This window comes from Podarcis bocagei (genome assembly GCF_964188305.1).
Source record: "Podarcis bocagei genome assembly, chromosome: 13".
NCBI classification, from domain to species: Eukaryota; Metazoa; Chordata; class Lepidosauria; order Squamata; family Lacertidae; genus Podarcis; species Podarcis bocagei.
In genome coordinates, this window is record NC_138138.1 from 13,774,821 (window position 1) to 13,787,227 (window position 12,407).

The following is a 12,407-nucleotide window of genomic DNA, read 5'->3' on the forward strand; positions in this document are numbered from 1 at the left end:
GCTTGCGGTTTTTAATTACTGGCTTATATATATATATTTATTTTTGCCCTGCAATCCTCCCCGTGACGTCGGTGCGGGGCCTCCGCCTTCCCCGGAAGAGAAAGCTCTTTGCAAAGACCTGATCCGAAGGGATTCGGGTGGGAAGACGAGCCGCGCCAGAAAAGAAGGAAGGAAAGAAAGAAGGAGGGAAGGAAAGAAAGAAAGAAAGAGAGAAAGGAAGAAGGGACTCCAGGTCCAAGGAAAGCGGGGCTGGTCCAGCAATTCTCGTTGCTCGAGGGAAGTGAGTATCGCTCGCCAACCGGCTGCCCGGGGAAGGGTGCTCCTTTAAAATTAAACGCTAAAAATAATTAAAAATGCCTTAAAATGAAATACAATTAAATGCGCCTTGGAAATCCTATGAAACACGCTTGAGGGGCACCTGAAATTGGTCCCATAGTTTCACAAGACATAATTCCTTTCGGCACAGTTGCTTTTTTAATGGAGCAACTGTGTAAATATAGGAGGCACATTATTATTATTATTATTATTATTATTATTATTATTATTATTATTATTATTTTGCTTTCCTCACGAAGACGACCCAAAGTAACCTACGAAAACAGTATAAAAGCACTGAAATCAATTATAAGAAACGCAACCAGTAGGATTGCCATACATCCAGAATTTCCAGGATCTCATTAGGTACCTGTGTAAATATAGAAGGTATTAGTATTGTTTTGTTGTTGTTGTTATATTTTGTCCCCATTTGGCTCAGCGCCCCATGCAGGTGAATCTCCTGCAGTGCCCTAATTCCAGCACAGGTATTTAGGAACTGGCTGGGCATTCATTCCTGATCCGCTGGTAGCATTATAAGGGCAGCACCGCTCCATTGAATTCAACAGGGCTTATCTCCCGAGTAACTGCACTGCAGGGGGTTGGGCTAGATGACCCTCGGGGTCCCTTTCAGCTCTACAATTCTACGATTCTGTGAATTGTGGCCACAGCCAATCCACTCCACTATATTTCGCTCTTAAGCAACACCCTGGTCTGTGAGAGAATAGTAAACACAACTTACTGCTGCTCTGTTCCTCTGCATATTTGTTCAGGGAGTAGATTCCCCTAAATTGAGTGGAACTTATAAGTAGTAAATTTCTTTTTTTAGCTTTTAAGCATCGCAAGACTTTAATTGATTGTATTGATATGGGGCTATCTGTTTAGCCCATTTTAGTGTTGGCTAAGTTCTAAAATCTTCCTGGAGCTTTTAACTGTGTATTGACAAATGTACTTTTTTCTGACTGACGGTTGAATAAAAGGTTGTTGTTGTTATGTTTAGGATTGCGTAGTAAACCTGTCATTTTTGGCTGTTAATAGTGGAGCTTTACTGGTCTGGCTTAGTTTGTTTTAACTGCTAAAACGATGACAACTCCAGTTTCCTTAAAGTCAGTGCCGGATTTACGTATAAGCTAAACAAGTTATGGCTTAGGGCCCCACTCTCTTGGAGGCCCCCCAAAAATTTAAAGGGGAAAAAACTTGGATACTTCTTCTTAATTGTATTTCAGTTCAACAATTACTTTGATAAAATACATATTTTGTTATGTGCAAATGGCTTTAGATACCTGTTAGGTCCATAAATTACCATATAGCATATATTCAACACAAAAATCAGTGACAGTTTGGTCAAACTCATGCTGGTAGCTTCGAGAACACTGTCCAACCATCTTGTCCTCTGTTGTCCCCTTTTCCTTGTGCCCTCCATCTTTCCCAACATCAGGGTCTTTTCCAGGGAGTCTTCTCTTTTCATGAGGTGGCCAAAGTATTGGAACCTCAGCTTCAGGATCTGTCCTTCCAGTGAGCACTCAGGGCTGATTTCCTCCAGAATGGATAGGTTTGATCTTCTTGCAGTCCATGGGAGCAGGAACTGGCAAGCTACTCCAGTATCCCTGCCAAGAAAACTCCATGGACAAAAACAACAATCTGGACATATAAAGGGCCCCATTACCTTCAGTAGACAGGTAGCTCTGTGGTCTAAACCACTGAGCCTAGGACTTGCCGATCAGAAGGTCGGCGGTTCAAATCCCTGTGATGGGGTGAGCTCACGTTGTTCGGTCCCAGCTCCTGCCAACCTGGCAGTTTGAAAGCACGTTGACATGCAAATAGATGAATAATTACCACTCTGGCGGGAAGGTAAATGGCATTTCCGTGCGCTGCTCTGGTTCTGCAGAAGCGGTTTAGTCATGCTGGCCACATGGCCTGGAAGCTGTACACCGGCTCCCTCGGCCAGTAAAGCGAGATGAGCGCCGCAACCCCAGAGTCGCCCGCGACTGGACTTAACAGTCAGGGGTCCCTTTACCTTTACCTTCAGTAGCTTAGGGCCTCATCAAACCTAAATCCAGCTCTGCTTAAAGTGATTAATATTGGGGCCTCTACCTTATTCAGAGTCCTGACTGGTGCCTTAGCTGGTTACTCCTGAAATGTCTCACCTGAACTATAAGGTATTCGTTTATAAATGTGTGCCCACCTAGGCAGTGCTGGAAGCATAATCTGAGATCATTTTTCTCCTCGCAGGAATGGATGGTTCAAAGTCACCTGCCTGCACCACACAGGTCAGTTTTGTTTGCCAGCGCTGCAGCCAGCCCCTTAAACTGGACACGTCTTTCAAGGTCCTTGATAAAGTCACCATCCAAGAACTGACAGGTAAGAAAAGGAACCTGCGAAGAAAGACAGCGGGGAGTACAGGCCACAGATGCCAACCAGGCTGAGCTTTATTTTAAGGCAAGCGTTGCCAAACTAAGGCCCGGGGGCCGGATCTGGCCCAATCACCTTCTCAATCTGCCCCGCGGATGGTCCAGGAATCAGCGTGTTTTTACATGAGTAGAATGTGTGCTTTTATTTAAAATGCACCTCAGGGTTATTTGTGGGGCTTGCCTGGTGTTTTTACATGAGTAGAATGTGTGCTTTTATTTAAAATGCATCTCTGGGTTGTGTGTGGGGCATAGGAATTCGTTCATTCCCCCCCTCCAAAATATAGTCTGGCCCCCCACAAGGTCTGAGGGACAGTGGACCGGCCCCCTGCTGAAAAAAATTGCTGACCCCTGTTTTAAGGCATGCTTTCTGTGCCTGAGCTGCAGGCACTGATGTGGAACGCAGCATTTCCCAGTGCTTTATTTCTCTGCAGAAATTTTTCTCTTTCGGACACTACAGTATAAGGCGAGCTTAGTTCAGGCTTACTAAATGCAAATAAAATAAACTTGCTGAATTGAATCACTCGTAGGGCATCAAATTTTTTTTTTGATGCAAACCGATTTTTCAAATACTATTTTGCATAAGATTTTCCCCCGGAATATCCCTATCACTGACTGCAGAACCTGTCACCACTAGTTCTGTCTTGGGAGATTTGGCAGGTGAATGCAGGACTCAGGGCTTGCAACTACTGAATCACTCTTCCAGTTGGCGTCCATCAGGCTTTCTCTTTGTGAATCTTTTGCCAGAAATGGAAGCAGCTTTGGTTTCCCTAGGCTTCTACTGCATACTATCTAGGTTTATTCCTGCTCATTTTAATTCAGAACATTTTTTTACTCCTGCTGTTGCTAGCTTTGTGCTTTGTTTCTTCTAAAGGTTGTCTGCATTTTGCTGTTGGGTTTTATATATTTTTTATACCTGCACTTTTATTTATTATTCCACATGTTATGACTGTTTGTTTGCTGCTCTGGGTATTTTTAGTAGAAGAGTGGACTATAAATATATATTATTATCATTGTCAAGAATATGGAAGTAACTGCATGTGTAGTGTAGAGATGGGAAGGCCTGGGAAAAACCCGGAAAAATTGGGGGGGTCAGTCCCCCCCTTGTTTTTCCCCCAAAGCTGTTTTTCCCCAGAAAAATTGGGAAAAAACAGTTTGATATAGTTTGAATATTCCACACACCTTTTTTCTTCTTCAATTTTTCCAGAAAAAAACGGCTATGGGGATAAATGGGGAAAAACACTGTTTCCCCCCCATTTCTCCCCCCCATCTCTAGTATAGTGTACTCTTCTGTTGCTTCTAAACCCTTACAGCTTGTTCCCATATACCTGGCCCTCCAGGAGTTACTGAACTACAACTCCCATCAGCCCAAGCAAGTTTGGTCAGTGGCCAGGAATGAGGGGAGTTGTAGTTTAGTAATATCTGGGGGGCCAGAGGTTCATTACGCCTCACATACACAGGAGCCCCACACATTAGGAAAGGTTTACCCTCGGCAATTATTTCATTTGTCTTCTGTCTAGCTCCTCTACTTACTACTGCGCCGGCAAAACTTGGAGACACCCATGAGGAAGAGACTGCACTTACAGAGGTAAGGAATTTGGGTCTGACTCCCTTATAAAGAAGCTAAGGCAGCTATGCAGTTTGCCACCAGCTCCTAATAAATTATCTGCCAAGAAGGAAACATCCCTTATCAGACCTGCTTCTTCTTTCTTTAAAAAATAGTTTTTATTCGTTTTCTTTTCTCATAACAAACATTCAATATCATCATTTCTGCTTGATTACACCAAATGTTACATTCTGCTGTTTATACACAATGTTCTGTTATCACTAATTATATTTCTTGTTCTCTATAAATAAATTTTTTGTTTGTTTGTTTGTTTTTACCAGGCATGGCAAACTTTATTTGACATAACCACAAAAGTCACATTACAATGATTAGAGCACAATTTTTATTAATTTAAAAAGACTACCAGCTTTTAGTACAGTTCCATGCAGTAGCTTCAATATACCTGTGCAGCAACAATGTTATAAAGAACAAAGTTTAGTCAGTTAAAGGGAAAGATTGCAGGGGAGGGTTGGGGTTTTTGTTTTTTTTTTGCAAGATTAAGAACACAAGATGAACTAGGGAATGTATCAAGTGGTCTAAATCAGTTCTCCAGAGCTTTTGCTTTAGTTTAAACAAAACATATGCAACCATACATTGTGGCATTATGTTAGGGGAAATAGGGGAAAACACTATGGAAAACACTTGTTGCAAATTCTGACTGGAACTCTGTAAATAAAGTTGCAAATGTTTATTTATCACACCTGCTTCTTAGTTTGCCATGTGATGCATCCACATCATGTAAGTGGGTATGCCAGTAAAACGGTTGATGGGCTGGTGTGATTCATGCATGCACCTTGCAGCGCTTCTGGCCGTGGCTGGAAGAATGTGCCACGGGCATATTGACTAGCTTTCTAGTGGGCACTAGATGTGGATGATGTGGATGATGCTCTCTGTTGGGTGTGGACTGACGCTGACTTTCTTTCTCAGGAATTTGTCGAAAACCGCCAGGATGGCGTGTCCCGAAGATTCATCCCCCCAGCCAGGTATTGACTAGGAGTTCTGTTCACGCCCTGAAAATGCCCTCTTTCAGAGGTTGCAAATGCCCCAACAGTGCAGCAGCCTAGCCTTGTCGGGACCACTGCATTTTCAGACCCTCTGGGGTACTCATGTGTATATGTATACCGTATTTTTTGCTCTATAAGACTCACTTTGTCCCTCCTAAAAAGTAAGGGGAAATGTGTGTGTGTCTTATGGAGCGAATGCAGGCTGCGCAGCTATCCCAGAAGCCAGAACAGCAAGAGGGATTGCTGCTTTCACTGCGCAGCGATCCCTCTTGCTGTTCTGGCTTCTGAGATTCAGAATATTTTTTTTCTTGTTTTCCTCCTCCAAAAACTAGGTGCAGCTTGTGGTCTGGTGCGTCTTAGAGCGAAAAATACGGTATGCAGTGGTACCTCGCAAGACAAAAAACGCGCAAGACGAAAGAGTTTTCCGTTTTTTTAGTCGTTCCGCAAGATGAATTTCCCTATGGGCTTGCTTCGCAAGACGAAACGTCTTGCTTTTTCTTAAAGCCGCTAAGTCGTTAATAGCCGCTAAGCCGTTAATAGCCGCTAAGCCGCTAATAACTGCTAAGCCGCTAATAGCTGTGCTTCGCAAGACGAAAAAACCGCAAGATGAAGAGACTCGCGGAACGGATTAATTTCGTCTTGCGAGGCACCACTGTATACACATACAGCTCTGAAGCAGGATAATAATAATAATAAATAATTTTATTTATACCCCGCCCTCCCTGGCCACAGCCGGGCTCAGGGCGGCTAACACCAGTAAAATTACAATAAAAACATGATGGGGGGGGGGAAACCAATTTAAAATACAGGTTAAAATGCAATTTAAAATGCAGCCTCATTTTAAAAATAGCCCATAGATCAAAACCATAAGGGGAGGGAAACATAAGGGTCAGACTGAGTCCAAACCAAAGGCCAGGCGGAACAGCTCTATCTTGCAGGCCCTGCGGAAAGATGTCAAGTCCCGCAGGGCCCTGGATTCCGTGCCCTGCTTGTAGGCTTTAAAAGCAGGGTTAGAAACTCAGATATATAAGCTAGGCACCAAATGGCTCCTTCAACCAAGGTTGCAGTCGCCAAAACAGAATGTCTAGTTGCCATTTGGGGGTAAGAAGTCTTTATTTTTCAAGTGATGGACCGACTGTGATTGATCCTCAGTTAAACACCTAGCTAGTTCAGATGACAACCATGAGCTAGGTTAAGAGCTTTGAGAACTTAAAGAAGAAAAATCACTTGATCCAGGGACAGTGGATCCTATTCTGACCTCTTTTCCTTAATGGTGACTGCTCCTGCTCAGGCTGCACAGAAAACGCATTTTGGTTCCAGAAATTCGTTCTGATTGTGCAGATAAAATACAACCGATAGAATTATGCAGGGTGGGGTATTAGTGTGTGAAAACAGTCCAGATCGAATGATCCCCAGATGGTGGAGATGTCAGGCACTATCCTGGTGCTCATGCATCTTCACTTGGTCATGAGTGGCCGATAGCCAGGTGCAAAATGTGCCTGGTGAATTTTGAACACTTTTTGAAAGGAAAGTGCTTTTCAGTCCCTGTTACCCTCCTGCACTTAAATACAGTGGACCCTTGGGTTACGTTACCTTCAGATAACGTAATCCTTGGGTTGCAAACGTGGCAAACACAGAAGTGAATACTTCTGGGTTTCTCCGCATGTGCAGAAGCGCTCAATCGCACCGTGCACGTGCGCAGAAGGGCGCCTTTGGGCACAAATTTTTCAGGGTGTGCACGGACCCCCGGAATAAATTAAATTCATTTCCAGAGGGCCCACTGTACTGGCCGTCATTTTCAGTTGTCTCTCTGTATGCTCCAATACTTTTATCAGCCTCAAATTGCCCTGTTATAAGCTGAGATGGAACTCTGGAACTTGAGTTGACCTTATAAGGTTGGAAGGATTCAAAGAGCACGTTGGCGTCTGGTTGCTTCCCCCTCTGCTCATACTGTGAGCCAGTTCCATCCTACTATCAACTCCTTCCAAGGATGAAGTTCTGACCATGGATTTCCACAAGATGAGAGCAAGTACACTGCCAAACTTGCTTACAAAGCATTTACTCCAGGCTTGTGTAAAATGGTCAAGCTGCACACTGATAGAGAAGGAAAACAGTCTCCTTATGAAATAAATAAATTTAAAAATTGTCCAGTAGCACCTTAGAGACCAACTAAGATTGTTCTGGGTATAAGCTTTTGTGTGCATGCAAGAAGTATGCATCTGAAGACGTGTGCATGCACACGAAAGCTTATACTTAGAACAATCTTGTTGTTTAGTCATTTAGTCGTGTCCGACTCTTCGTGACTCCATGGACCAGAGCACGCCAGGCACTCCTGTCTTCCACTGCCTCCCGCAGTTTGGTCAAACACATGTTTGTAGCTTCGAGAACACTGTCCAACCATCTCGTCCTCTGTCGTCCCTTCTCCTTGTGCCCTCCATCTTTCCCAACATCAGGGTCTTTTCCAGGAAGTCTTCTCTTCTCATGAGGTGGCCAAAGTACTGGAGCCTCAGCTTCAGGATCTGTCCTTCCAGTGAGCACCCAGGGCTGATTTCCTTAAGGATGGATAAGTTTGCTCCTCTTGCAGTCCATGGGACTCTCAAGAGTCTCCTCCAGCACCAGAATTCAAAAGCATCAATTCTTTGGCGATCAGCCTTCTTTATGGTCCAGCTCTCACTTCCATACATCACTACTGGGAAAACCATGGCTTTAACTATATGGACCTTTGTTGGCAAGGTGATGTCTCTGCTTTTTAAGAACAATCTTAGTTGGTCTCTAAGGTGCTACTGGACAGTTTTTTTAATTTATTTCGACTGCGTCAGACCAACACGGCTAACTACCTGAATCTAGTCTCCTAATGGACAGATTTGGGGCAGAAATCTGCAGTTCCCTCAAGATGATCCCAAGCAGTGTTAGAAACTGAGATATGAAAGCTAGGAGCAAAATGGCAGCTTAAACCTAGATTATGGGTGCAACGACAGCATGCTTTTTTAATAACAAGAATACAAAGCTGAAAATGAATGAACCGCAGCTAAAATATTATGTTCATTTTCCACATGGTCTAGTCCTTCCCCTGCCCACCCCCCTAATATTCTTAAGAGGGTCCCTTCTCCAGTCTTCAGAGAGTAGCTGGAAGTGGGGAGGCAGAAAAAGGTCCTCCTTTCCTTCCACTCTTCAGTTTTAATCTGAAATCTTAAGCACAGTACTGTGCCCAGAGCTCAGAAAATGCTCGCGCTAATGAAATTTCCTGTCGCAAAATGCGTCCAGAACAATGGGAGTTTCAAACACTGAACCCAAGGCATTCCTGGGGGTTGGGCAGACCCAAAGACTTGCAGGGTTGAGAGGTGGGGGATAAAATATATATTGGACAGTCTTCTCTCTAATAGTTTGAGGCCCCAAACTAAAGATTGTTATGTGCTTAAACGTTGAGCAAACCGTTCTCCAGCATTCACTCACTCATTGAATACAGAAGCAAGACCTGTTTGTTTAAAAATTACAGAGGAACATGGGCTCAAGGGTGAATTGGAGTAACTAAGCATCTTTTGAGTTTTGGGTAAACATCTGTGGAAATGCACGTCATAGCGAAACCATCCTGTTTCTTCCAGGATGATGTCAACAGAAAGTGCCAACAGCTTCACTCTCATTGGGGAGGCCTCTGATGGTGGCACGATGGAAAACCTCAGCAGAAGACTCAAGGCAAGTTGTCCCTTACCCTTGTGTGTGCTATACATCTTTAGGGAAACCCTGGAGATATTTGGGCATACCGAAGTACATAATTCAGCTACCGCTAATTCAGTTCTCTTTACCAAGCCCAAGCTGCGGTGGATCCTCGTTTGCGAATCTTCCTCCCAAGAGATACTGTGGTACCTCGGTTTACAAACTTAATCCGTTCCGGAAGTCCGTTCTTAAACCGAAACCATTCTTAAACCGAGGCGCGCTTTCCCTAATGAGGCCTCCCGTCACCGGTGCCCTTCTACCGTTCAGATTCCGTTCTTAAACCGAGGTAAAGTTCTCAAACCAAGACACTATTTCTGGTTTTGCAGAGTTTGTAAACCAAATCGTTCTTAAACCGGACTGTTCTTAAACTGAGGTACCACTGTATATGGCTTCTCCCCATTGGTCCTGGCTTCCAAATGGGCTTCAAAGACTCATCTCTTTCAAATTGCTTTCAACTGAGATGCCATTTTTCCGTACATGACCCAACCGTCTTCTTTTGTCAAAAAGTATAAAGTGGCTTTTCATCAATTTCTAGCTTTAGGTCTCTCCAGGTTATATTACTCCTAGTCTTGTGACCAGCTTCTCTCTCTCTCTCTCTCTCTCTCTCTCTCTCTCTCTCTCTCTCTCTGTCTCTCTCTCATTAATGCCATAGTCTAAATGTAATCAAATGTAGCCCAAATACTTGTGTGTCTGACCCTCCTCCACAAAAACAGCTGCTTATTTGGCCATTTTCGTATGTCGTGAAGGCTGAAATTTCAATTCAGTGGAGTGGGGTCAAGATATTAACCGATATGCATGAAATTTCAGATGTAGCTATATAATCCATAGTGTAGTAAGATAAGACCTTTGGAGCAGGCATTTCTTAAAAAAATGTTTTTTATGAACTGCCCTCATGTGTGTATATATAACACAACATACCAGCTTTGCTCGATGGGTTCCCCCTTCCCCACATTTTCTTGTTAAAAGTGATCTCCTCTGCTCCAGGTTACAGGTGACCTGTTTGACATCATGTCTGGTCAGACAGATGTGGATCACCCTCTTTGTGAAGAATGCACTGATACCCTTCTGGACCAGTTGGACACGCAGCTCAACATCACAGAGAATGAATGTCAGAACTACAAGTGAGTGAGAATGAAAGTTCAGGGATGCTGCAAGACGGCCACTCTATACAATGTTCCTTGCAGCGGAGAAACTTTGCTTCTGTTCCCCCAAGTCATTTCCACTGAAGGAGACAGTACAGTGGTACCTTGGTTCCCAAGTGACTTGGCTCCTGAACGCCACAAACCTGGAAGTGACCGTTCTTGTTTGCGAACGTTTTTTGGAAGCCGAACGTCCAACGCGGCTTCCGATTGAGTGCAGGAAGCTCCTGCAGCCAGTCAGAACCTGAGCCTTGGTTTTGGAACCGTTTTGGGAGTCGAACGGACCTGAAGGAGCATCTCCACCCCCATCGTTCAGCCCGGACACTGAGATCCAGCGCCGAGGGCCTTCTGGCGGTTCCCTCATTGCGAGAAGTGAGCTACAGGGAACCAGGCAGAGGGCCTTCTCGGTAGTGGCACCTGCCCTGTGGAACGCCCTCCCATCAGATGTGAAGGAAATAAGCAGTTATCCTATCTTTAAAAGACATCTGAAGGCAGCCCTGTTTAGGGAAGCTTTTAATATTTAATGCTGTATTGTTTTTAACACTCAAGTGGGAGCCGCCCAAAGTGGCTGGGGAAACTCAGCCAGATGGGTGGGGTATAAATAAATTATTATTATTATTATTATTATTATTATTATTATTATTATTATTACTACTACTACTATTAAGTTCGAGAACCAAGGTACCACTGTATGTGCATTTCACAGCCCTGCCTTGCGAGTCTCGGCTTCCCTTTTAAAAGGAATCAGATAAACATCCATGATGACCGTGGAGATAACGACACGGAACTCTTTCTGCCTTGGTTTTGTGGGAGCTGGGAGTTGAAGAAGGAAGAGGGAGGATAAGTCTGTGGGTTGGTCAAGTTGTGTTGTGAGGGAGTGAGAGGAATTGTTAGGTGGAGTCAGATAGATGGTTGGAATAATCAGTTTGGAGTTGTTAGGAACGCACAGGACAGTTAAGGAACTAAGATTAAGAAACTGCTAAGAAAAATTAACTGACACCTTAAGCTTGTACATGCCTATAAAATAAACTTGATTATTTGTTACTGTTAACAACTGTCTGGACTCCGTGTATACCCGTGTGAAACGGGTTGGTGGCAGCGAAGAAAGCAATCACAGTGGTGGCACAGGGTCAATAGACCGTCAAACGTCCACAAAAGTGTGGCGATCACACAGGGTCCCTGGACGTTTGACGGTCTATTGACCCTGTGCCACCACTGTGGTTGCTTTCTTCGCTGCCACCAACCCGTTTCGCATGGGTATACACGGAGTCCAGACAGTTGTTAACAGTAACAAATAATCAAGTTTATTTTATAGGCATGTACAAGCTTATGGTTTCAGTTAATTTTTCTTGGCAGTTTCTTAATCTTAGTTCCTTAACTGTCCTGTGCGTTCCTAACAACTTTAAACTGATTATTCCAACCATATTCCAAACATTAGGAAGAACTTCCTGACAGTAAGAGCTGTTTGACAGTGGAATTTGCTGCCAAGGAGTGTGGTGGAGTCTCCTTCTTTGGAGGTCTTTAAGCAGAGGCTTGACAACCATATGTCAGGAGTGCTCTGGTGGTGTTTCCTGCTTGGCAGGGGGTTGGACTCGATGGCCCTTGTGGTCTCTTCCAACTCTATGATTCTATGATCTATCTGACTCCACCTAACAATTCCTCTCACTCTCACACCACACAACTCGACCAACCCACAGACTTATCCTCCCTCTTCCTTCTTCAACTCTGTGCTGCCGTTCTCTGCCTAGTTCCTTGCCTCCCCCTAAATCGCTTCTGCTTTGGGGTTGTCTGCAGGAGATGCCTGGAAATCCTGGAACAGATGAACGAAGACGATAAGGAGAAGTTGCAGCTGGAGCTGAAGGAGTTTGCTCTTGAGGAGGAGAGGCTGATTGAGGAGCTGGAAGGGGTGGAGCAGAAGCGGAAAACGATGGCTGAAGACTTTGAGAAGGTCAGGGCTGAGGCAGAGAGGCTGGATCACGAGGAAGCTGAGTAAGTATTCATCTCTTGCAACCGTTAAGGCTTGCCTCTTCCTGGCTAAACCTTTTCTTTAAAGGGAGCGCTGAGCAGAGGCTGTATGCATCCAAGGCTCTGCTCAGCGCTCCCTTTCACGAGCCGCGTGGACTGTGTGTGTGGCGCTTGCAGGCTTTTCCCCGAGGAGGAAGAAGGGCAGCCCGTCTTCGGGGCTTTTCTGGGAGGTGGGGGGACTGACGGGCTGCCCTCTGTC

The 12,407-nt window shown here is 44.5% G+C and overlaps 1 protein-coding gene across 3 annotated transcripts in view; it reads left to right on the plus strand.

The window, feature by feature from the left end:
* The window catches only part of BECN1 (beclin 1), a 19,307-nt gene continuing 6,900 nt past the window's right edge, over window positions 1-12,407 (plus strand). The window contains exons 1-7 of one of the 3 annotated variants that reach the window (XR_014001284.1): window positions 1-280; window positions 2,545-2,673; window positions 4,241-4,308; window positions 5,254-5,309; window positions 8,933-9,023; window positions 10,029-10,165; window positions 11,978-12,172. Coding sequence is in view for 2 of the 3 variants with exons in the window: in XM_081166609.1 (XP_081022735.1) it covers window positions 2,547-2,673; window positions 4,241-4,308; window positions 5,254-5,309; window positions 8,933-9,023; window positions 10,029-10,165; window positions 11,978-12,172 (674 nt within the window). In the remaining variant the exon portion in view is untranslated. The remainder of the gene's footprint in view (window positions 281-2,544; window positions 2,674-4,240; window positions 4,309-5,253; window positions 5,310-8,932; window positions 9,024-10,028; window positions 10,166-11,977; window positions 12,173-12,407) is intronic. The other 2 variants (XM_081166609.1, XM_081166608.1) reach the window with 2 other exon arrangements.